The 25,915-nt window shown below is 50.2% G+C and overlaps 2 protein-coding genes across 2 annotated transcripts; both read left to right on the top strand.

Annotated features, from left to right (window-relative positions):
* Positions 1–268: 268 nt before the first annotated feature.
* On the top strand, positions 269–12,377 carry LOC130476728 (NACHT, LRR and PYD domains-containing protein 3-like). Its single transcript, XM_056848703.1, has 6 exons — positions 269–551; positions 2,529–4,212; positions 6,041–6,211; positions 7,440–7,610; positions 9,882–10,052; positions 12,248–12,377. The coding sequence occupies exons 1-6, from the start codon at positions 269–271 to the stop codon at positions 12,375–12,377; spliced, it is 2,610 nt and encodes an 869-aa protein (XP_056704681.1).
* An 8,753-nt stretch (positions 12,378–21,130) lies between these two features.
* On the top strand, positions 21,131–21,690 carry RPP25L (ribonuclease P/MRP subunit p25 like). Its single transcript, XM_056848726.1, has one exon. The coding sequence runs from the start codon at positions 21,136–21,138 to the stop codon at positions 21,688–21,690; it is 555 nt and encodes a 184-aa protein (XP_056704704.1). The 5' UTR covers positions 21,131–21,135.
* Positions 21,691–25,915: the final 4,225 nt, after the last annotated feature.

Below are 25,915 nucleotides of genomic sequence, written 5' to 3'. Positions count from 1 at the left end.
TAGACTCTGGAGGCCCACTGGCTTTTGTAATGTTGTTGATGGGGTCTCTTGGTCATTTTCACAGCGTTTGCCATTTAATTCAACAGTTTGGTGCCTGTGTTTTAATACTACAGGGTGCCTTTCTGTTGATCATTAGCTGCCCTTATTTGTCTGGTTAATAAGTTAAGCAGTCGGGAAAAGAAAGGGGCCGGCCGGAAGAGCCATCAGATGCTACGGAAAAGTGAGGCTCTCTCCTCCCGCCCCGCTCTTGCAGGCCCTCCCAGGAAAAATGGAAGAGGCAGCCGAGCCCCTCGAAGATGCCCTCCTTTTCGCCCTGGACGACCTGCGTGGGGAGAACTTCAAGCGCTTTAAAAACAAGCTGTGCTTCCTGAGGATGGAGGGGAAGGCCCCCATCCCCTGGAGCGCGGTGCGGGACGCCGACACCGTGGACACCGTGCAGCTGCTCCTGCAGGCCTACGGGGAGGAGGGGGCCCGAGACGTGGCCGCCCAGGTCCTCCAGGCCATCCACCTGCAGGGTTCGGCCGCCAGGCTCCAAAAGTGGAAATGGCACGGTAAGGGACCTGCCCTTAGGGGCCGGGTTGGGATTAGGTTTGCCACGCTCCAGGTACTAGCCGGACAGCTCCTGGGATTACAACTGATCTCCAGCCGATAGAGATCAGTTCTCCTGGAGCGAACGGCCACTTCGGAAGGTGGTCTCGATGGCATTATACCCCACTGTAGTCCCGCCCCTCCCCAAACCCCGCCTTCCTCAGGCTCCGCCCCAAAATCTCCAGGTATTTCCCAGCCCAGAGCTGGCAACCCTAGTTTGGATGGCCTCGGCACGTCCAGGGCCACCTGCTTGCCCTAGGGTTGCCAACCTCCAGGTGTGTCCTGGAGATCTCCCAGAATTGCACTTGATCTCTGGATGAGCAGTTCCCCTGGAGAAAGAGGGTGGACTCTGTGGCATTACACCCCGCCGAGGTCCCACCCTTCCCAGGCGTCATCACCAAATCTCCAGTTCCCCACCTCAGATTCGGCAACCCTAGCTTGCCCCCACGTACACCATGCTGCCCTCTCAGCCCCCCATGTCCTCCCACCTACAGAACGGAGACAGGTAGTTTTCTCAGTGGATGCCCCACACCCCCAACTCTGGAATGCCCCCCTGTCTCCGTGCCTGGAAGCTTATTGGGCATTTTCCAGATGGCTTTTCAGTTCTTTCTCCTCTTTATGGTCTTGTGTTGGTTGCTGTTTAGCAAGGTTGCCAGCTCCAGTTTGGGGAATTCCCGGAGATTTGGGGGAAGTGCCATGGGAAGGTGGCGCCTGGGGAAGAGAGAGAGCTCAGCAGGGATGTGGGTGCCCTACAGTTCACTGTCCATGAAGCCATCTCCTCCAGGGGAACTGATCTCTGCAGCCTTGGAGAACACTTGAATTCCAGGAGAATTCCAGGCCGCTCCTGGAGGTTGGCAACCTTAATTTTGAGGTTCAGTTATTATTGCTATGTGGTGTGGTTGTGTTAGAAACTCTTCAATTTTGGTAATAATGGGTGGGTTGTATTTTATTACCAAGTATGTTATACTCAGTCTTCTACTGGTCTTTTGTGGCTGTTCAAGAACTTCAGTGGAGTTGAAGGAATACAAAAATTCAAAATAGGGTTGTCATTTTTTTTAATTGGTTGCCTGGTAGGCTGAAATTCAACAGGCGTTGCAATTCTGTCTCTGCTGGAAATGCTTTGCCTTTTCATCTTCTGCATGTCATGCCAGAAGAAAGAAGGTAGCAATCATATTGGGGGATATGACTTTCACATAGGCTTGGTGGCGGCATTTTGCTTTTTATGAAATTAGCCACAGGTATAGTGGTATATAATAGGACTTATGGAGCTTGTCTGTCTATCTTTTCTCTAGATGGGAGAGAATGCTCTCTCTCTCACACACACACACAGATGCCTCCACTAACTAATCATTCCTTTCCCTTCTCCAAGTCCCAAATTTTGCAAAAATTGAGATTAGAAGAAGGAGGGTTGGTTTTTATACCCTGCTTTTCTCTACCTTTAAAGAATCTCAAAGCAGCTCACAGTCGCCTTCTCTTCCTCTCCCCACAACAGACACCTTGTGAGGTAGACGGGGCTGAGAGAGTTCAGAGAGAACTGTGACTAGCCCAAGGTCATGTGGAGAAGTGGGGAATTGAACCCGGTTCACCAGATTAGAGTCCACCGCTCTTAACCACTACACCACGCTAGGTAAAAGAGACACATCTGAGTCTAAACTATTTTATTCTTTTCAAATAGTGTAGGTTTCTTTGCTGCAGAAATGTCAGGTTTCTAAAAGCATTTTGTAGAGCCAGGGCCAGACACACACAGACACACACACACATACTGTCTCCCAGCCTAATCTACCTCACAGGGTTATTGTGGGCATAAAATGGGAGGGAAAGACCACATAAGTTACCCTGAGCTCCTTGGCAGAATTGGCCTTTACATGATAAGTGTGCTACTCTGAAGCAGGATGATTGGGGAACGGTGCCCAATTGCCTCTTCTGTGCGGTTCCACTAGATTGCAGGAAGAAGTACAAACAGCATATCCAGGAGACCTTTCGAAGCCGATGGGAGCAGCCCGTCCACCCGGGCACAATGGTGACCCTCTGCCAAAGCTACACAGAGTTGCTTCTGACGAGGACCCCGTGCCCGCAGGGGAGAGCCCACGAACTGTCAGCTGTGGAGCGGAAGCACCGGGAGATGGAGGCTCGCCCGAAAGACTTCCTTGAGGTCAGCCTGAAGAGTCTGTTTGATTCGGATGGCCAGTGCCAGAACTCCCGAACCACCGTGTTGTTGGGACCTGCCGGGGTGGGAAAAACTACAGCCACGTGGAAGATCATGCTGGACTGGGCATCTGGCAAGCTTTGGCAGGAAAGGTTTGACTACGTCTTCTACATCCCTTGTGGAGCGATGGACCATGACGGGGAGCCCGTGAGCATGGTTGACCTGCTACTCACCCTCTGCCCTCCAGGAACTCTTCTAGAGGAGGACATCTTCATGCACCAAGACAGCATCCTGGTCATTGTGGATGGTTTTGATGAACTGAAGTCCCCCAGTCTCCTGAGTGAGATGCTGAGCGGAGACCTCCACAAAAAGCAGGCCCCTTGGGACTTGGTGAGGGGTCTACTTGAGAAAAAGCTCCTTGCCAAGAGCCACCTTATTGTGACCTCAAGGCCCACCGCTCTAGGGTCCCTCCAGCTAAGCCTGAAGTCACCACAGTTTGTGGAGGTTCTGGGGTTTCGCCCAGCTCAGAGGAAGGAGTATTTCCACCGCTTCTTTGGGAACCATGAAGAAGCCACCCGAGCCTTCGAAATCATACAGAGAAACGAAACCCTTTTCAGCATGTGCTTCCTTCCCATGGTCTGTTGGATTATCTGCTCCGTCTTCAGACAGAAGCCACAAAGCGGCCTCCTCAAGGTGGTCCCAGAGACAGCGACACTCACTGAAATTCACACGCGGCTCCTGTTTAGTTTCCTCGAGGGTCGCTCCCGGCCGAGCAACCTGGAAGGCCTGTGCTCCCTGGCCAAAGACGGGGTGCTCTGCAAAATGATTGTCTTTGATGAAGAAATGTGGAAAGCACACAGCCTGAGCCACCCAGACTTGGAAGCCCTTTCTGCCAGTGGCAGGGTCCTCCGCCGAGATGTCTTCCGAGCAGCCACGTATAAGTTCACCCACTTAAGTTTCCAGGAATTCTTTGCAGCCTTGTCCTTCCTTCTGGAGAAAGATGAGAACTCTGGATCATCTCGGACAGACCTGAATAAGGTTTTGGGAAGCAGGAAGGAACAGGGCGGTGACTACTCCATGTTGTTGCGTTTCCTCTTTGGCCTCTCTAACATGAAGAGGTTGAGTGCCCTTCAGAAAACATGGCACTGCAAGACGTCTAGGAGGGGACTCTTGCAGGAATTGTTGAGGTGGGTGGAAGAGGAAGCCAAGCACCATTCTTTCAGGAGACAACAGGACTTGATGGAACTGTGCCGTTGCGTCTATGAGATGGAGGACATTGAGTTTGCTAAGAGCGTGATGGGACATGTCCACAGCCTGGATCTTCGAGATCAGCTCTCTACTGAGCTGGATTTGGAAGCTCTTTCCTTTTGCCTGTCAGCTTCGGAGGTTTCCCACTCACTTTGGCTCTCTGGCTATACGTTGAGCCCTGCAGGACTTGAGCAGCTCTTACCTGGACTCCTGGCGTCTTCAGCCATCCAGTAAGTATTTGGGGAAATTCACAGAGCAACCTCTTGACGATCCTGAGTACACAGTTTAGTGCCTTCTATCCAGAATGGGTGCTCATCTATTTTTCATCAGTGTCCTGTCAGCCTAAAGATGTAAAATTTTGAGAAAGTTTGAATCCATGGGGATAAAAAGTGTCCCTTTTTTTAGAAAAACTAGTTTTGGGGGAAAATGAAATATTTGCCATGCTTACCTTCCTATCAAACCTAAACTTATTTTGCTGCTTTTACATTATCAGGTGCGTCATTAACTTAATTAGCATGTAGTGTTTATTAATTGGCATATTTATATAATTTTAAAATGTAAACGTTTTAGTTTTCTACAAGCAAAATTGAAAATATATCTAAGACTAAAGCAAGAATTGCAAGCTGATGCACCCCATGCTATTTTGGCACATTTCACTCATTCCAAAAAATATATATTTCATAGGAGTGCTTTTTTTTTAGTGATCTCCCAAATTGCTTTTTTTTTGCTATATACTTTGAGTGAATAAAACCTTGTCTTAACATTCATTCCACTCATTTCAAAGAGGGGGGGAAATCCTCTTTTTCGCAGTGATCCCCAAAACGTTCCATTTTTTCCATAAGAAAAAAATGACAAAAGCCCTAGGGAAAAATCGGGGTGGATTGTTTTTCTCTGGGCCTTCACATCTCTAGGGCTCCTTTTAAAAAAGGATGTTAGAAGATTAGGAGGTTTTGGAAGCTTGCTGTATTGGAAGACACGTCTGTCAATAGCCATAAGCCATCATAGCTAAATCGAACCCCCATGTTCAGAGGCAGTATAGCTGTAAAGGGACAGTTGTGGAGGGACAAGCATTAAGTGAGGGCTGCTGCATTTAAGGCCAGCCTGTGTGGCCAACAGGAATCCGGGTTAGCCCCCCCCCCCCCAACTTGGATCTCACAGGACTGTTCTCAGTCAGTGGGCTGGTTCTGTTCAGTCTGCTCAAACTTTTCCTTGCATGCTTCCATGGGTGGGGAAAGGGGTATATTTTCTGAAAACGTTCCTTGCCAACATGACCTCTGTGGATTGGCCGGCCATCCCATGCAAACGTCCGGCTACTTCAGCACATGAAGAAGAAGAACAGTTGGTTTTTATATGCCGACTTTCTCTACCACTTAAGGGAGACTCAAACCGGCTTACAATCACTTTCCCTTCCCCTCCCCACAACAGACGCCCTGGGAGGTAGGTGGGGCTGAGAGAGCTCTAAGAGAGCTGTGACTAGCCCAAGGTCACCCAGCTGGCTTCATGTGGAGGAGTGGGGAAACCAACCCAGTTCACCAGATTAGCCTCTGCCGCTCATGTGGAGGAGTGGGGAATCGAACCCGGTTCTCCAGATCAGAGTCCACCGCTCTTAACCAATGCACCACCCTGGCTCTCCTCGATGTAGCCTAAGCTACATGCAGATGAGTAGTGGATCGGCATGTGCTGAAGCCACTGGGAATCAGTGTGGGTTGGCCGCTGTTACTGAAATGAGACACGATCTTCCCCCCGGCTATGCAAAGACACGGCAGGCTCAAAGCCCTTTTGATCCGTCCGCTACTTGTTATCCAGTGCAATGTAGTGGTTAGACTGCCGGACTGGAATCCAGGAGACCCAAATTCGAATCTCTGCTCTGCCATGGAAGCTTGCTAGGAAGCTATGCGCTCATAGCCTGAGCTACCTTACAGGGTTGCTGTGAGGATGAAATGGAGGAAAGGAAAAGGATGTAAGCCGTTTGGGTCCCCGTCGAGAAGAAAGACGGTGTATAGATGAAGTAAGTCAATATCCTTTTGTATTATCCCTGCACTGTTTCTACTTTTTCAGGCTGAATCGCTGTGGACTGTCGACTGCTTCATGTGAAACTCTCGCCTCAGTTGTGGAGACGAACCAGGGTCTGACCACTCTGGACCTGGGTGACAATCCATTGCGTGACTTGGGTGTGATTTGTTTGTGTGACAGATTGATCCACTCGGGTAGTAAACTCCAGAGTCTCCGGTAAGTGGCTGGTCGCTTCGATAAGAGAGGAGGATAATCGTCTATTCCAAGGTGTCTTGTAGAGAATCACCTAGCCTGTACTGAGTTGTCTTCTACCTTTATGATCCCCTTTGAACATTATGGGATATGCCTTAGATAGTGGTCATGTTTGCCTTTTCATTCTGATTTTGTCATCCCAGTCCTGCTGCATGGTCTATTGGAGGCCTTCTGTTGTCTGATGGAATTGTGTTTTATATTTTGTAATAAAATGCACCAAAATAAGTCTGGCCAACCCTGCATAGCTCCTAAACTGTGATGAGTTTGGGATGGCCATGGCTGGATTTAAAAGGTAAAAGTAGTCTCCTGTGCAAGTACTGGGTCATTACTGACCCATGGGGTGACATCACATCACGATGTTTACTAGGAGGAGAAGAAGAGTTGGTTTTTATATGCCGCCTTTTTCTGCCACTTAAGGGAAACTCAAACTGGCTTACAATCACCGTTCCTTCCCCTCCCCACAACAGACACCTTGTGAAGGTAGGTGGAGCTGAGAGTGTGTGACTGGCCCAAGGTCACCCAGCTGGCTTCGTGTGCAGGAGTGGGGAAACAAATCCAGCTCACCAGATTAGCCTCCGCTGCTCATGTGGAGGTGGGGGGAATCAAACCCAGTTCTCCAGATAGAGTCCACCGCTCCAAACCACCTCTCTTAACCACTACACCACGCTTACTAGGTAGGCTATGTTTACAGGGTAGTTTGCCATTGTCTTCCCCAGTCATCTACACTTTACCCTCAACAAGCTGAGAGCTAGCATAGTGTAGTGGTTAAGAGTGGTGGACTCTATTCTGGAGTACCAGGTTTGATTCCCCACTCCTCCACATGAAGCCTGCTGTGTGTCCTTGGCCAGTCACAGTTCTCTTACGAACTTTCTTAGCCCCACCTACCTCTCAGGGTGACTGTTGTGGGGAGGGGAAGGGAAGGTGATTGTAAGCTGCTTTGAGACTCCTTAAAGGTAGAGAAAGGCAGCTCTTCTTCCTCTACTCATTTTACCGACCTCGGAAGGATGGAAGGCGGAGTCAACCTTGAGTCGTCCACCTGAAACCAACTTCCGTTGGGATCTAACTCTGATCGTGAGCCACTCTGCGCCACTTGACTCTTGCTTGACTCTTCTCGATTCCCTGACAGCAGCTTGCTACCAGCTTGCTACCAAATGCCAAAGCGTCCTTCCTGACCTGTTTTTTTCTCTTGCAGGCTGAATTCTTGCAATCTTACAGCTGCGGCCTGCGAGTCCTTGTCACTGTTCCTGGAATCTAACCAGTGCCTAACTGAGCTGGATCTGGGAGAGAATCACCTGGGAGATCTGGGAGTCCAGCAACTGTGTGGGGGGCTGAAGCACCCACAATCCAGGCTGCAAAGACTCTTGTATGTGGCTTGCTCAAATCTGGCTTCCTGGGGCTGTAGGGAGGGATGCTAGGGTTAGACACAGCCTGCTTGATTTAACAGGGCCCAGGCCCCGACCACAGTCAGGATCAGGGTACCAACCTGCTCTGCAGACCCCTCTGCTGATGCCCTAGTGCCATCCAGCGAGTGGCTTCTGTCAAAGCAACTTGGTAGAGACTCGCCTTTGCTCAGAGCGCAAGAGCTTTTCCACCAGGTTGCCAACTGATTTGTCTTGACCCTGCTTCTCCTGAGCCTTGAAGAGCAACCTTGCATGCAAGAGCTTCGGGAGCAAGAACATTTTCCCAGGAAATCAAGTGATGGGAAAAGCTTTCCCCAGGAAAGGCACAGGAGCAGGACAAGCCAGGAAGTTGGCAACACCGAGGACCAAACCAGACGTATTGATGGGATACCCCTGGATGGATCAGCGCTCACCTGTGGGGGCCTCATTGGCTGGGTCTGGGATTTGCCCATGGGGGTGGGGGAAACATATCGGTACCCAGTGACATGCCACCCGTTTTTCCTTGTGGGCAAATAAAAGCTACAAGCCAGGAAGGGAGTGGGGTAGAATTCAGACTGGGGAACAACGCCACGTGGGAAGCAGGTATGCCCCCCCCACCACCACCTCTGTATCTGGATTGTGGCCTCTCTGGTTCTGCAATTCCAAGTTTCAAAACTAGAGTGGTGTAGTGGTTCAGAGTGGCGGACTTTAATCTGGAGAACCAGGTTTGATTCCCTGCTCCTCCACATGAGCAACAGACTGTAATCTGGAGAACCAGGTTGGTTTCCCCATGAGCGGTGGGCTCTAAGCTGGAGAAGCGGGTTGGTTTCCCCACTCCTACACATGAGCGGCGGACTCTAATCTGGAGAACCGGATTTGATTCCCCGGTCCTCCACATGAAGCCTGCTGGATGACCTTGGGCCAGTCACAGTTCTCTTCGAACTCTCTCAGCCCCACCGACCTCACAAGGTGTCTGTTGTGGGGAGAGGAAGGGAAGGAAATTGTAAGCTGCTTTGGTTCTCCTTAAAGGTAGAGAAAAGTGGGGTATAAAGACCAACTCTTCTTCCTCTTCTTCTTTTATTTATGGGGTCACTTGCTGTCATATCCCAGAGCAGGGTCAGGATGAAGCACCCGTGAGTCTGGTCAGTGCTTTGGGGGGAAGCCTCTCGGGTACCCCTGATGTTATCTGTCTTGAGTTACGTAATGGGAGATGGACAGGCTACCAATGCAATCAGCAAGCTTGGCCCTGGATGCAGGAAGGTCAGTCTCTCCCCTTTGGTGGCCCCTGAGCCTGTCTCTGCATCCTCGGTTGCAACTAGGTACAACTGTCTTTCCACCCTTTTCATCCCCTTGTTCTTCAACATAGTAACCCTCCTAGCTACCCTATTAGGTGGTGGTGGAGGAAAGTGCTGGCAACCACAGCCAATGTATGGAAACCCCGTAGGGTTTTCAAGGCAAGAGACAGGTGGTTTGCCATTGCCTGCCTCTGTGTGGCAACCCTGGACTTCCTCGGTGGCCTCCCAACCAAGCCCTAACCAGGGCTGACCCTACTTAGCTTCCAAGACCTGATGAGTTCAGGCTAGCCTGGGCCAACCAGGTCAGGGTACCCTCTCAGGTAGATCAGCATTAACATCCCCAAGCGACATGTGTGGGACCTGAGGCAGAAATGGGGGCCACCCAGCCGAGGAGACCCTGTATCTTGGGGGCTTCATGGCTAGGGTGGCCAACTTCAGGTTGGGAAATACCTGGAGATTTTAGGGGTGGAGCCTGAGGAGGGTAGGGTTTAAGGAAGGGAGGGACTTCAGTGTGGTACTGTGCCATAGAGTCCACCTTCCAAAGCGGCCATTTTCTCCAGGGGGTCTGATCCCTGTCACCTGCAGATCAGTTGTAATAGTGGGAGATCTCCAGCCACCACCTGGAGGTTTGAAAAAATTAGCAATTCCGGTTAATATACACACCGATCTAAAGAATTGTATTCACATCAAATAATCCAATAATCTGACATACACATATCAATGCCAAGAACTGTAATCACATCCAAAAGACATCAACATCGTTGTTGTATGGTCATCTGAATTTATTGTGGATGGAACCACCACAAGTGCGGTCAGTTTGTACTGTATAACCACCTGGAGGTTGGCAACCCTATTCATGGTCCACAGCCAACCTGCTCCCTTCCTGCCTCCGTCAGTCTGCAGACGTGATAAATGAGCGTGTCTTGAGGAGGCCATGCATCTCCTGGTCTTGCTTGGCAGGTTGCACAGCTGCGGGCTCACGGCTGCTGTATGTGAGGACTTGGCCTCCGTCTTGGGAACCAGCGAGACCCTGGCAGAGCTGGGCCTGGGCGAGAACCGGCTGGGAGATGAAGGCGTCAGGCAGCTGAGCGCGGCGCTGAAGAGGCCGAGCTGCACACTCCAGAGACTGGCGTAAGTGTCCGGACCGGTGGTGTCATTTAATGGTAACGTGGCTCTCGGCCCATATGAAGGACTCTCTGAGGCCTCGGACAAAGGCCTTACCCCAGTACCTGCTACCCATGAGTAGTTCATTGGAGATGCCAAGGATTGCTCCTGAGCCCTTTCTCTGCTCCATGCATAACTTTAGAAACCTCTGTTATGCCCCCTCTTGGTAATATTTTCTCTAAACCCCCCAACTCAAAGTCCTTAGCCTTTCCTCATAGGTATGGCGTCCCAGCATCAGATCCCCAGAAAGAGGAGGCACTCCGAGGTGACTCAGCCAGTTCCCAGCACGGTGTGCCCGATTCTAAACAGATCCCTTTAGTCTGGAGATGTGATTCTGGGAGGTCTCTATGCCTCACCTGGAGGCTGGCATCCCTAATTCAGGGCCTAATATCTTCAAAGGGGTAGATTTAAAGGGAGCATAGCTAGGTGAGATGTGAGATATGGTTTTTAATTAACGTGGTTTTTGGAGCATCGGTGTGGGGTAGTGGTTAAGAGAGGCAGACTCTAATCTGGAGAACCGGGTTGGTTTCCCCACTTCTCCACATGAAGTCTGCTGGGTGACCTTGGGCCAGTCACAGCTCTCTCTGAACTCTCTCAGCCCCACCTACCTCACAAGGTGTCTGTTGTGGGGAGGGGAAGGGAAGGTGATGGTAAGCCGGTTTGAGACTCCTGAAAAGGCAGAGAAAATTGGCATATAAAAACCAACTCATCTTCTTCTCTCCTTCACCTGGGAGAGGGTCTCACCTCTTCTGAGCTCCGCTGGTTCTTGAGCACAGCGTAGGCCTGATCTACAGTCCAAGCAGTTTCCCCATTATTCTCTCATCCCCTCTGGCTCCTCTTGGGTGTGCCACGGCAGGCCACGCTCATAGGGAAGACCCAATTCATCGTCTGCAAACTCATAACAATCTTCTGTGCCAAGCAAGTCTGTACAGCCGAAGTTTCGGCTTGAAAGAGTGAGGACGGGACAGTGCGGGGGTGTTATTTTCAGACTGTGGCCCAGGCACCAGACTGGGTGAGAGCAACCGTCCGTGGCTGAGCGAGAACCTTCATCCTGGCAGTCAGGAGTCCACAATTCTGTCCACCAGCCTGTATTAAATTCCCAGGGCAGAGATGGGCTGCTTGGAACCAGGCACCGATGTTAGTCTCCATCAACTTGCAGATGCATTTGGTGGCATACGCTACTTCTACAGTCAAACGGCGGGGAACGTAAACCTGCCTTCCCTCCACTACAGTCTTCCAAACTTCTCTGCAAGGGAAAAAGTGGTTTGGCTTGGTTGTCTTTGCACAGCACTGATTGGCTAGCGTGGTGACACTACTAACTCCCCAGAACAGTTTTTCAAAGCAGATTCTATTTTTTTTCTAAAGAAGGGGGTGCTGTGTTATGTACTCAACATCTTGGGGAAATGGGAGGGGCTGTGGCTCAGTGATAGAGCATCTGCTTGGCATGCAGAAGGTCCCAGGTTCAATCCCCGGCATCTCCAGTTAAAGGAACTGGGCAAGTAGGTGATGTGAAAGACCTTTCTGAGCCTGAGACCCTGGAGAGCAATGGAGAAGGGCTGTGGCTCAGTGATAGAGCATCTGCTTGGCATGCAGAAGGTCCCAGGTTCAATCCCCTGCATCTCCAGTTAAAGGGACTAGGCCAGTAGGTGATGTGGAAGACCTCTGCCTGAGACCCTGGAGAGCCGCTGCCGGTCTGAGTAGACAATACTGACTTTGATGGACTGAGGGTCTGATTCAGTATCAAGCAGCTTCGTGTGTTCAAAGGGGCCTGCTATATGCACTTACCGCTTCCACTCCGGTCTTGTCACCAACAGCAGGGGCGGGCAACCAACCTCTAGCTTCTCTCCGGGGTGCCAAGCTCTTCAACACCCCCAGCCAGCCCCCTGGGAGATGGCGAGCACAGGAAATAATCTGATGGACTTGTTGCCATCTTCCTGGGGACTTCCAGGTCTCTGGAAAATATTGTCAGTGAATGCCCTCAGCTTCCAGTTGCCACCTTGGAGATTTTCCCCTGCAGAGCTTGCCCAACAGATGACTAGTATTACACTTGGTAGAGCTCTCACTGGCACAAGTAGGAACCAGCTGCTGCCCCTTCTTGGCATTAGCAAGTTGTTGAACGCCTCTTTCCTGCTTCTAGTGTTTCTTCTTTTTCCTCTTTCCAGGCTGACAATGAGGTTTCTCAATCCAACCACGAAGAAGAAGCTGCAGGCGGCTTGTGCCATCCACCCTGAGCTCCTCCTGGTGTCCTATTACCCTCCTGGCTTCCCAGCTTTCCCGGGGGAAGACTCATAGGGTGAATTCACGAGCTGCAATGAAATCATTCTCGGAAATGGATTGACTGGTGTGCTTAATATTGTTTTTTACTTGCAATATTTAACTACCTGTTCTTTGCATGTTTCCTCAGGAGTAAATCCCACCCAGTTCCTTAGAGCTTTCTTCCAAGGAAGTATGCAGTGAACTGCAGCTGTAGGCAGTTAAAAAAAATATATAAGCTATGCGGTAGGGCCAGAAGGTGGGGTTTTAAAATGTAAAATATGGTGCTGCTTAAGATACTTTCAGCTCGAACTGCTTGACAAGGGCCGAGGCCCCTCCTGTTTGTCAAACTGTCCCCTTCTCTTCCGCAAAGTATGGTAAGAGGCTCCTTTTCAAAGGGAGAAAAAAAGCATTTCCTAACTTGCCTCCACAAACTTTGTAGGCGCTCTCTTTGTAGGCGCTCTCGCTTCTGTTAAATTGCCTTTTTGTTTGATGTGATGCATCCCATTATTTATTAATAAAAACACACACACATTAGCGATAAAGAGTAGATCAGGGCTGAAAGGTAATTCCAGAACGGGAAGTCTGTGGCTCCCCCCCTTCTACCGTTCCGCATGTTGCGCAGAATAGAAAGGTTCAGGAAGGCGTTGTTAAAAAGAGATCAGAAGTGCAATATAACAGAACGGTCCATTATGGGCACTTTTAAAAGGAAACAGGATTGTAGCCTATTGCAATCTTTATCACGCTCATCCTCCCACAGGGACCAGGGTTGCCTTCCACCTTTGCAAACCACGTTATGTATTGTTTATGATTAAGGTTGCCAACCCCCAGGTACTAGCTGGAGATATCCCGCTATTACAGCTGATCTCCAGCCAATAGAGATCAGTTCAGCTGGAGAAGATGGCCGCTTTGGCAATTGGACTCTATGGCATTGAAGTCCCTCCCCTCTCCAAACCCCGCCCTCCTCAGGCTCCGCCCCAAAAACCTCCCGTCGGTGGCAAAGAGGGACCTGGCAGCCCTATTTATGATGTGTCCTGCTTTAGTCCGTTTTCTGTTTGCGTTTTTTTCTGATGCTGCGATCCTGGTCCTACTGCAGGGCTCACTGGATGCTTTATGCTGTCTGAAGTGCTCTCTACGTTCTGTAACCTGCCTTGAGAGAAAGGCAAGACATAAACTAAGTCAATAAAATAAGAAAAATAAGAAATAAAACAGGAGTCCAGCGCCACCTTAAAGGCGAAAAGACTTTATTCCAAATGAAGCTTTCTTTCTTTCTTTCTTTCTTTCTTTCTTTCTTTCTTTCTTTCTTTCTTTCTTTCTTTCTTTCTTTCTTTCTTTCTTTCTTTCTTTCTTTCTTTCTTTCTTTCTCTTTCTTTCTTTCTTTTTCTTTCTTTCTTTCTTTCTTTCTTTCTTTTTCTTTCTTTCTTTCTTTCTTTTTCTTTCTTTCCTTTCTTTCTTTCTTTCTTTCTTTCTCTTTCTTTCTTTCTTTCCCCAGCCAGAACTCGCTTCATCTTATGTACGAAGCATTCGTCCGCGAGGCAGATACATTCCTGCTTAAAGCTGCCCACAGAAAGTTGGATGGGATGAGATGGTATCAAACCGAGAGGTCGTTTCCAAACAAGTTCCAAATCAAAGGAATGACCATGGAATCATAGAATTGGAAGGGTCCTGTCAGGCTGCTATCTCGGTTTCGTTATTGCCTCTGTCTCTGTGCTGTATTGTCTGCCCCCCAAGGTCGCATGCCTAAGCCTAAGCCTGGGAACTCAGCTCCTGGGAAACTGTATTCCTGCGTGTAATCTCCCGCCTTTCCTGCCTTATAATATCTCCCAGCTAGTGAGCCTTTCATAGCTGTCATTTTATTCGTTTGCACTGTATGCCTATTTGATCAGTAAAATCCACCTGTTTGGACTCTATACGACTTTGTGGTGATTTCTGGTTCTGTGGGCCAAGGGCTGACATTATGACAGCTATCACTCATCTTCACCGTTCTCCTAGCCAGGCTGGAGCCCAGGGGGGTTCGCCTGCCACTTGGATGGGAGCTGTGCAGCTCTCCAGGTGATCTACTACCCTGGAGCCCTTCTCAGAGGACCCTACTCTGTTACAGGACTTAATTGCTGAACTTTTCCGGACGAACCGAGAGGTTTGCCGCTTGAGGGGACTGGTACACGCGCAGTGGCAATCTCTTACAGGACGTCTCTGGATGTTAACATCGGAGGATACTGATGCTCGTTTAGATCTTCAGGACTTGGATCAATTACTGGACGATGCCCGATTGGCGACTGAGGATTTACAAATATTAACTGGACTTCTGGATAATCTTATTTCTCGACAAACTCTTTCTACCATGGCGGGAGCCCCACCGGAGGGTTTTTCCCTGATCCCGGATGCGGCCAGCTGCCAGGCTGAGGCCAAGCGAGTCGCTATTAGCACCGCTCTTCTCCTTGTGGAATGTACAAAGGACACCCCGGTAGCCACCTTGGCTCAAGTTTTGACCCCGACGTTTGGAGCCGAGGCATCCGCACTGGCGGTTCGAGTACAACCTCTGCTGGGCGGGGAACCTGACCCCATACTCTTGCTCCTCGAGACAGAACTTTTGCCGCGCATTACGGCAGAGGCTGCCCTAAGACTTGAGAACGCCAAAGTTCTTGCGGATCAGCAAGCCGCCGAAGCGGCTAGGGTCGCAAGAGAGAGAGAGGCGGCGGAAGCAGCCAGGGCGGCTGCAGCAAGGAATCAGGCGAACGTGGACACGCGCCCCAAGGACTATGTACTGGGACTATCAGGTCTCACCTTTTCCCCGGCGTTTGTCCCGTCGCGTACGACCCAACGCGCACGCCGTTTGGCTGACCGACGTCGAGACTCAGATGAGTCTGAAGACGAGGATTTATATGGGGATAGCTCTCAATGGGCCACGAGCTTCCGAACCAGTAAGCCTCATCTTACTGGGGGCCCAAGTGAGGAGGTTCATCTTTTACGAGCCCAGAATCGGGAGCTCTCCGACCGTGTGGATCAACTCCAAGAAGTAATGGAACTTATGCTTCACGAGAACAGGCAATTACAACAAACCCTGATAGCTCAGAGACAGCCCGTTCCGATACCGGGTCAGGCGGTACCCGTACAACCACCCGCTAATGTGCCTGCTCCACCCTTACCTCCTGGAGCTCCTGTTGCTCCTCCGCTCCGACCACCCGTGCAACCACCTGCTAATGTGCCTGCTCCACCCTTGCCTCCTGGAGCTCCTGTTGCTCCTCCGCCCGGACCACCCGTGCAACCGGGTCAGTCCGCGCCCGGCCCTTGGAAGCAACTCAAATTGAGGACTACGTATGACGGATCTCTTGAGACTTTGCCTTGTTTCTTGCATCAAGTGGACAGTTATATGCGAGAACAAGGTCAACTTTTCCCCACGGAAGATAGCCGGGTGCGGTACGTAGCTTCCCTCCTGACAGGCAAAGCGGCTGACTGGATGGTCCTCCAGTTTGACACCCGCTCTCGTGCGATTCGTTCCCTCAACAACTTCATGACTGCCCTGAGAAGGAGGTTTGAGGACCCCTTCCTGGGAGAAAGAGCCAAAACGGAACTTTTACAATTAAAACAAGGCTCTGCTACAGTTCGGGAATTTGCCGATGAATTTCAGCGACTGGCAAGTAAAATTGTAGGTTGGCCCGAGACCACCCTAATCCATCATTTCAGGGAAGCCTTGCATCCTGACATTCTGAACTGGTCTTACATGCGGGGCGATCCCGATACCCTCGAAGGCTGGATCCTATTAGCCGAGGAAGTGGAAAGCCGCCGCCGCTTTATTTCTCTCGTCCGTCAAAAGCACAAGGAGAAGGGCACCCAAAAGCCTCAACCCAAGGCACCACTGCTCGTCCCACGAAATCCCCCACGTCCGCTCCAGGAACGTGAAGTCCGATTTCAGAGGGGTGCCTGTCTTACATGCGGAGAAATGGGCCACTTTGCAGCCGTTTGCCCACGCCGCCAGGAATTATTTCGTCTCAGCACGACCACCCGCGCCCGAGGTCGTCCACCACGCAGAGGCACCGCGGCCACCCGCAGCGCAGCTCCGGGAAGGCCCACACCCTCTGCACTCCATGCCGGGGACCCAGCCTCCCTGCCTACTTCCAACGACCCCGCCGGGTCTCGGATTACAAGTGCCCCATTGGGGGACAGCTTTCCCTCTTCGGATGAGGAAAACCCTTGGATTTCTCCAGCCTTAAACCTGGAATCTCCCCTCGACTTGTCAAAAAACGGCTCCGGTCTGTGGTGAATGGAGCATCTCCACAGACCTCTCAGGATCTTCCTATCAAACCGAATGCTCCTACCAAAATCAAAGAAGTGGACTCCACCGTCTACGTAGATGCAGTTTTACAACAACTTAACGGAGGTCCACAAATCCCCGTCAAAGCACTAATTGACTCCGGTTGCTGTCGCACTCTCATAAGCGAAGCCACGTTTGCTGCCCTCAGAGCCGACTCAGAGGCTTTACCCGCCCCCGTCCAATTTGCTCAAATGGACGGGAGCCAATTCCAGGGGGGTCCAGTTGATCATCGCACCATAGGGGTGGCAATGGGAATTGGTTCCCACTGGGAACAAATAGACTTCACTATAGCCCCTATCCGATTTGAAGTGGTCTTGGGAATTAACTGGATTAAAGGACATAGTCCCAGTATTGATTGGGAAACAGACACTATTTCTTTCGCTAGTCCCACCTGCGACCAGCATCGGCAAAACTTTGCTCTGCCATTTCCGCCCGTTCCAGCGTTAACCTCTACTGCCCCAGTACCACCGGCTCTACCCGCTGTATACCGGGACTTTGAAGATGTCTTCGACCTTAAGGAATGTGATGCCTTACCCCCCCACCGGGCCTCAGACTGTGCGATTGAAGTAGTAAAGGACTGCACATTAACCAAAAGTAAGATTTACCCTATGAGCGCTTCCGAGCGCACTGTCCTCCGGGACTTTTTGGACAAAAACCTCGCCAGAGGGTTCATTCGCCCTTCGAATGCCCCAAACTCGGCCCCCGCGTTTTTCGTCCGGAAAAAAGAGGGCGACCTTCGCCTGTGCATTGACTTCAGAAAGCTCAATGCGGTTACCCAAACCAACGCCTATCCTATCCCATTAATATCGGATATTTTGGGACAATTACAGGAAGGCCGTGTGTTCTCTAAATTAGACTTGGTGGAAGCCTACTACCGAGTCCGTATCCGCGAAGGAGATGAACACCTCACTGCCTTCTCTAGCTGTTTCGGAATGTATGAATTCCTTGTAATGCCGTTCGGATTAAAAGGGGCCCCGGGGGTCTTCATGCAACTCATCAATGAAATCCTACATGACCTTCTATATCGTGGGGTGGTGGTCTACTTAGATGACATTCTCATTTATTCGAAAACTATGGACGAACATGTGACTCTGGTCAGAGAAGTTCTACAACGCCTGCGTAACCATCAACTGTTCGCTAAACTAGCTAAGTGTGAATTTCACCAAAGCAAACTCACGTTTTTGGGATACATCATCTCCCACCAAGGTCTTCGCATGGACCCCGCCAAAGTCCAAGCCGTCCTCGATTGGACTCCCCCCACCAACCGTAAGCAAGTACAGCAATTTCTGGGTTTTGCAAACTTCTATCGGGGATTCATCCCTAACTTCGCCCAAGTGGCTCTACCCATTACGGACCTGCTGAAAACTAAAGGAAAAGTAAGCTCGGCTGCCTTGCCCTCCGCAAAGATCCTATGGACTGAGCAATGCCAAGCCGCCTTTCTGGCCCTCAAACGCCTCTTCACTTCGGAGCCGGTGCTACGGCACCCAGACCCAAATCAAATGTTCATTGTGCAAGTCGATGCTTCCGATGTAGCCATGGGAGGGGCTCTCCTCCAGCAAGGACCGGACGGTCTTCTTCACCCTTGCGCTTACTTTTCAAAAAAATTTGCGCACGCTCAATTAAACTGGCCCATCTGGGAGAAAGAGGCCTCTGCAGTTCATCATGCACTGACTTTATGGCGACAATTCTTGGAAGGGTCTAAAATACCCTTTGAAGTTTGGACCGATCACAAAAATCTAGCTGCCCTCACGGGGTCCCATAAGCTATCGGCGAAACAACAACGGTGGGCGGAGTTCTTTGCTCAGTTCCGTTTCACCCTGAAGCACGTCCCTGGGAAACAGAACGTTCTCGCGGATGCCCTCTCCCGTTTACCACAATATCCGGTAAAACTCGAAAGACCCACCAACTCTCTGTTCACCCCTACGCAACGTGGGGCCCTACCTATGCTGGCTGTGCAAACCCGATCCCAGCATCAACACACCTCGCAAGCTCCGCCAGCCCAACCGGCTGCCCAGCCGCCACCGCAACAGACCCTAGTGGCCATCTAGTCCAACCCCTTGCTCAGTGCAGGATCAGCCTAGAGCATCCCCGACAAGACAGAATCGTAGATCAATCCGGTCAAAGTAGGCGAGGGCATACAGAGGATTCTCAGCTAGATTTCATTTTATCAATCAAGCGTAGAATTATTTTCTTACGGGGGCCGTCGCGAGCTTTCGAGGGTCGGAGCTCACTGCCTCAAAGGCAGCGGTTCCCAAACTTTTTGATAATTCACAGTGGGCAGCCGTGTTAGTCTGTCTGCAGTAGTAGAAAAGAGCAAGAGTCCAGTAGCACCTTAAAGACTTAACAAAAATATTTTCTGGCAGGGTATGAGCTTTCGTGAGCTGTGGCTCACGAAAGCTCATACCTTGCCAGAAAATATTTTTGTTAGTCTTTAAGGTGCTCCTGGACTCTTGCTCTTTTCTACTACTGCAAACTTTTTGAGTCACAGAGCGCTTTTCAGGAAAGAAATTGGTCACGGAGCGCTAATTTGCACCTAGCACCTATATAGTAAACCCAATGACAGTAGTATTTTTTTCTTTCCAGTCTCTTCATGGAGCACCAAGTGCTCCTGGGAACCGCTGCTCAGAGGCAATGCAAGGAAGAAAACCTTCCCCTTGGTTTTGATGCAAAAATAGTACCAAAGAGGAGAACTTTCTTCCCAGTTCTCACCCAGGCACAGCCAGGTTTTGTAACTAGTGGTTGCTTGCACGGTGGAAATCTCCTTTCTCTTGGCTCAACGATACACGCGCGCGTTCACACGTTGCGCTGCGAACGCGCGAGCAGGTTGCTTTCTCGGGGCGCCCCCTGCCGGCCGGAGAGGACATAGCCACGAGGTTGGAGGGGGGCGGGCCCTGCGTCAGCCTCTGCCGAGCCAATCAGAGGAGGCGGAACGGGGGCGGAGCTTCGTTCCCTCCCCCGTACGCTCGGCTCCGCGAGCGGTGCTTGTGCGCACGCGCGTTCCCCTTTGGCCGCCCGGTCCCTCTTCCGCGCGCATGCGTCGTTGATCCCTTTCCTGGGAGGGCGCGCGTGCTGCCAGCTTGGTGTGCAGAGAGGAGGCCGGTGAGTGGGGCGGGGGGGGGGGATAAAGCCCTTCTGCTTTCTCCCCCCCCTCCCATTTTGGAAAGAGGGAGGGGGAAGCATCCCCGACATGCCTCTGGGCATGTGCAGAGTGGAGATTTCTGTAAAGCGCTCCCCTTGCAGCCTAGGCTGGAGTTGCAAAGGGGGAGGTGTGGGCTTTGCAGCAGCAACTATTTTTTGCATGAGTTTGCATGAAGTCCCGCAGTTCTCAAAGCTTGATGTGAAAGGGGAGGGGGCATGCAAAGTTAAACAAGGTTGCCCACCACAGCCTGGGAAATCCCTGGAGATTTGAGGGAGGTGCCTGTGTAAGGGGGGATTTGGGAGTGTGACAGCAGGTAGACTTCCCCTGACTATGGAAGATCCACTGATTTAGCAATTTATAATAATTTCTTTTCCTTTCTGTAAAATGTATTAGGGCAACCAGGGAATAGCTTGTTGCTGGGCAGAATATCTCTGTATGTCTGTGTGCTAAGGAATTGGGGCAAGAGTCATGGAGGGTTACAGTAAACCATAACAAGAACTGGGTGAAACTGTTATTCTACTGTTACTCTACTGCCGCCTCGATGTCTAGAGTGTTATCAGCCTACCCTGAATGTTGATGGGTTGTCATATCTTGAATTTGGATAAATATCCCTTCCTCAGTATGATTGGGGCTCAGAGATTTCTGCCCATTAGGGCCTCTGAGTCAGCAGCTGCAAGTAAACTGTTTTCTTGAAATAACGATCTCCGGTCTCTCTCTCCCCCCACGAACCCTTGTTTGCCATATCAGGGGGAAGGATTTCATCTGGAATCTAAGGGATACCGTGCCGTTGGCCCTCTGAAGCTGCTATTTCCCTCCCGATGAACTGATCTCTAGTCTGGAAATCAGTTGTAATCCTGGCAGGACGCCCGGCACCACCTGGAGGTTGGCAACCCAACGAAGGGCAAGGTTTGGGTTCAGTGCAGGTTTTGCTGGCCAGGAACCCCCTTTGCCAGATGCAGGCAGTGTGTTTGGGGGGGAGCTCCCTCCTTTTTTGCAAAAGGCTCACTTGAGTTAAGAGCTTGGCTTTGCCAGAAAAGGGGGGGGGGTACAAATAAAATCAAGTTTTTTAAAATATACTCAAAAGCAAGACAACCCTGAATGGTAGCAGCGACCCCCGCAGTGCAAAAAGGTTGGAGACGTAAAGTATCCTATAATATTTGCAGCCAAATCTTTAATTAATCGGTTCTTGTAGGTTATCTGGGCTGTGTGACCGTGGTCACACAGCCCGAATAACCTACAAGAACCGATGAACTCTGACCGTGAAAGCCTTCGACAATACTTTAATTAATCCTCTGGATGTATTGATAATGGCCGTTCTCTCCCCTTCCTCTGCCACAGGGTGAATCATGGAGAACTACCAGAAGTCCAAGACCGTGGAGAAGCCGTCTCCACTCCCTTTCAGCAACCTGCCCACAGACATCATCGAGATGAAAGTGAAGGACGGCAGCAAAATCCGGAACCTGATGGGCTACGCCATCGGCAAGATGGAGCTGGATCCGGTGAGGCAGGTCCTCTTCAGCGGCGCCGGCAAAGCCATCAGCAAGACCATCACCTGCGTGGAGATCATGAAGCGGCGGCTCAGCGGCCTCCACCAGATCACCAAGGTGTTCTTCCGGCAAACAGAGGAGATCTGGGAGCCCATCGTGCCCGAGGTGGGACTCGATCCGTTGACGGTCAAGCGCAACATCCCCGCCATATGCGTTTTGCTGAGCAAAGATCCTCTGGACACTCAAGAGCCAGGATACCAGGCTCCTGGGTCTTTTGATGCCTTCTGGGTGGAAACACTGAAACCGGAGTCCCAGGGCCAGGCCAAGAGGAAGCAGGGGGGAGGCAGGGGAGCTGGCCGGGCCGGGAAGCAGCCACGCTCTGTCGGGCGGGAGGAGGCCTACAAAAAACCCTAACAGTCAGGACTTGGGAGGATTGCTTGCAGAGCCAAAGTGACCCGGCTGGGTACCGGATTTAAAGCCACACGTGTTGGAAAGGTCAGAGAAGAGGTACAATTAAGGGCAAGGGAAGGCACGTCGGTCTGAATTTGGGAAGTGTTTGCAACTCGTCCTGCTGAGCTTTTGAGTCTTGTTCTGTGGCTTTTCTTTTCCCGCTTGAAAAGGGCTTGCACTGGAAATGCTCACAGTGGATTTTGTGTCTGGTAGGTTCTGAAAAGGGGTGCTTGAAATGTCAATAAATGAACACCCAATGGATTTTCCTTAAAGGGAAAGATAACGGGTTGGATCTTTCATGTCCGTTGTGCTAATGGCAGTTCAAGGAACCTACCATGGAGCGGAAGCACCATTTGTGGGACAGGTCTGCAGGATCCAGCTGAATAAAAGTAGAGAATAAAAGGCTTACATTTCTCCTCCTCTGTCCCCCCGCTGTTAAGAGGATAGCCATTGAGATGACTGGGTGTTTCTTGGCGGAGATGAGTTTAAATTCCGTTAATATGAAATAACATGAGGCAGATGTGAATTATGACTGGACGCTGTCGATAGGCTCCTTAGAACCTGAGACTTCTAACAATTCTTGCTAAGAACCTAAGCAACGACAGCCTTTCTAAAGGCTTGACATAACCAATCCTAGGGGAACTGAGGGTGAAAATGCAGTGTTGCCAACCGGAGAGGCTTTCTTTTGCCCAAATGGTTGTGCCAGAGTGCCTGTTTGCAAGGGGGAAACCTCTGAGGGCTTGGAATGCTTGTGTGTTGTAACTTTCAAGTCCTAAAACTATATTTTGGTTAATAAAGCCAGTTTTGTTCAGTTCTTGTCTTATTGGTAAGTCCACAAAAGTTAGTAGCCTGTAAGTTGTTACCCACAAACCCCACGAAAGTCTTCAGTCCCGAAATGCTTAATCTCCCCCTCACCAATCAAAGCTGGGGAATTACTGCTGACGAAGCTCCACATTGTCTCCAGTAGAGGGAAGCAGAAGAGTTGGTTTTTATACCCCAATTTTCTCTTCCTTAAGGCGTCTCAAACCAGCTTACGATCGCCTTTCCTTCTCCCCACAACAGACACCTTGTGAAGTAGGTGGGGCTGAGAGCTCGGAGATAACTGACTGGCCCAAGGTCATGCAGCAGGCTTCATGAGGAGAGGGGAACCAACCTGCTCTTGACCACTACACCATACTGGATGCTGTAAAAAAGGCAAATTCCACACTTGGAATACTGTACAGTTCTGGCCACCACACCTAAAAAGGGATAATACAGAGCTTGAGAAGGTGCAAAAAAGAGCAACCACAATGATTAGGGGGCTAGAGCAACTGCCTATGGGGAGAGGTTAAGACGCGTAGGGCTGTTTAGCTTGGAAAGAAGGTGGCTAAGGGGAGACATGATAGAGGTCTATAAAATGCATGGTTTGGAGAGAGTGGACAGGGAGAGGTTTTTCTCCCTCTCCCATAATACTAGAACGTGGGGTCATCTGTTGAAGCTGGAGGGTGACAGATTCAAAACAGATAAAAGGAAGTATTTTTTCACACAACACATAGTTCAATTGTGGAACTCCCTGCCCCAGGATGTGGTGATGGCTGCCAATTTAGAAGGCTTGAAGAGGGGAGTGGACATGTTCATGGAGGAGAGGGCTATTCATGGGTGCTAGTCAAAATGGATACTAGTCATGCTGCATACCTATTCTCCTGGATCAGAGGAGCATGCCTATTATATGAGGTGCTTTGGAACACAGGTAGGACAATGCTGCTGCAGTTGTCTTGTTTGTGGCCTTCCGAGAGGCACCTGGTTGGCCACTGCTGGACATGTGAACAGACTGCTGGACTTGATGGGCCTGGCTCTGATCCAGCATGACCTTTCTTATGCTCTTATGCTTTTGGCCTTCACGCACCTTGGACTCTTCTAGGTTTAGACCAGGGTCCCCAATATGGTGCCCAGTAACAGCTTTCTTAGTGCCCACCAGAATCACTAAGTTGGGGCTTCTGCCTAGCAAGACTTCTGATTTTCCACTGAAAATCTGGTTGGCTGTGCAGCTTAAAATAAGATTGCGTCAGCAGCAGCTGTCACCACAGGGTGGGTTTTATTCTCTCTCACTCCTCTTTCCCACTGTGAATTATCCTCTTTCCCAGTTTATTTTTAGTTACCCCTCCCCTGCACTCGGGGGTTCCTCTGTATTTGTGTGGCTCTGCCCTCTGTGGCTGCACCCACTGCCTTGTGTCGAAATTCCAAAGGTGTCCAGGGGTTCAGAAAGGTTGGGGAGCCCTGGGTTAGAAGAAAAAAGAGGGGAATGAAACCCAACCTAGAAAACAGATGCTGGGTACCCAAGGTTGGATGGGATAACTAAAATATATAGATAAGGAAAATATAATTTATTTAAGGCGCTATGTCAAGATAAACATTATTTTAAAAACGTTAAAACAGCACGATGGCATTTCCTCTGGTTGATATACTGTAACTACGTGCCAGAGGCGTTTCGGCCTATTTAGCCTTCCTCAGTGGTCAGTTGAAACCCATGTAAATTTATCAGGTTGAAAATTGCACACATTTTATATGGGAGACAGGGTGAAAACGCACGGTCGCTTTAGCCTCCTTTATTCCCTGTTTCAGCCAGGATTCAGCCAGGATCGAGATATGCTGATGATACTACATTACTGGCATAAAATAGCGAAGACTTGAAACGACTGCTGCTGAAAGTTAAAAGAAAGTGCCAAAGCATGACTGCAGCTGAACATCAAGAAGACAAAAGTAATGACTACAGGAGAATTACACAACTTTAAGGTTGACAATGAGGAAATTGAAATTGTTGAAGACTTTCTATTTCTTGGCTCCATCATCAACCAAAAGGGAGACCAGCCAAGAAAACAGAAGGAGATTGAGACTGAGAAGGGCAGCCATGAAGGAGCTAGAAAAGATTCTGAAATGTAAGGATGTGTTACTGGCCACCAAAATCGAGTTAATTCATGCCATCGTATTCCCTATTACTATATATGGGTGTGAAAGCTGGACAATGCTGATAGGAAGAAAGTACACTCCTTTGAAATGTGGTGTTGGAGGAGAGTGTGACGGATACCGTGGACTGCCAAAAAAAAAAAAAAATCTGTGGGTTATAGATCAAACCAAGCCTGAACTGACCCTAGAAGCTAAAATTATTAAACTGGGCTATCATATTTTGGTCACATGAGACTACAAGAGTCACTGGAAAAGACAGTCATGCTAGGAAAAGTTGAGGGCAGCAGTAAAAGAGGAAGACCCAGCAAGAGATGGATTGACTCAAAGGAAGCCACGGCCCTCAGTTTGCAAGATCTGAGCAAGGCTGTCAAAGGACCTTTTGGAGGACATTGATTCATGGGTGTTACTCCTCTGAAGATGCCGGCCACAGCTGCTGGCGAAACGTCAGGAAAGAAAATACCAAGACCACGGTTACACAGCCCGGATAACCTACAAGAACCAATGAACTCTGACCGTGAAAGCCTTCGACAATACCAAGATGTAACTGTCTGTCCCCTTTAATAAGCCTGCCTGGAGAGTAAAATCCCTTTGTTAACTAGGGGCTTGCTTCAAATATACATTAAAAGTCACACTGACTGTTGGTATTATCAGCTGGTATATCCCAACGGAAGTCGGTTCCAGGTAGCCGGCTCAAGGTTGACTCAGACTCCCATCCTTCCGAGGTCGGTCAAATGAGGACCCGGCTTGCTGGGGGTAAAGGGAAGACGACTGGGGAAGGCAATGGCAAACCACCCCATAAACAAAGTCTGCCTAGGAAACGTCGGGATGTGACGACACCCCATAGGTCAGGAATGACCCGGTGCTTGCACAGGGGACCTTTACCTTTATATATCCAGGTGAATGGAGCCCCATGTTGATCGTGAGTTTAGAGTCAGCCTCAGGCGAGGCGTTTTGGTGGGGAACGCCCCGAGATTCTGAGCCTGAGGAAACAAGGGGATGGTTGGGCATGTCAATCCCATGAGCACGGCTGCCTTGGAGAATGGCGGGGTGGGGGTTTCTCTGGCAGGGCCTCATTATTGCAGCCAGCCTGGCTTCTTCAGTCTCTCTGAAATCGCGTTCTTCTGACTTGCGCTTGTATATTGCCTGCCTGTCGCTCGCATTTTGCAAGTCTGTCCGCTTTCCTTTGAGGTAGCTTTTCTTAATCTTCTATGCTGTCTCTTTCTGCCTCCTCCTTAAATATTCATTT

This window comes from Euleptes europaea, chromosome 4 (genome assembly GCF_029931775.1).
Source record: "Euleptes europaea isolate rEulEur1 chromosome 4, rEulEur1.hap1, whole genome shotgun sequence".
NCBI classification, from domain to species: domain Eukaryota; kingdom Metazoa; phylum Chordata; class Lepidosauria; order Squamata; family Sphaerodactylidae; genus Euleptes; species Euleptes europaea.
The sequence above is the reverse complement of the archived record's forward strand: the minus strand, read 5'-3'. Positions and strand labels throughout refer to the sequence as shown.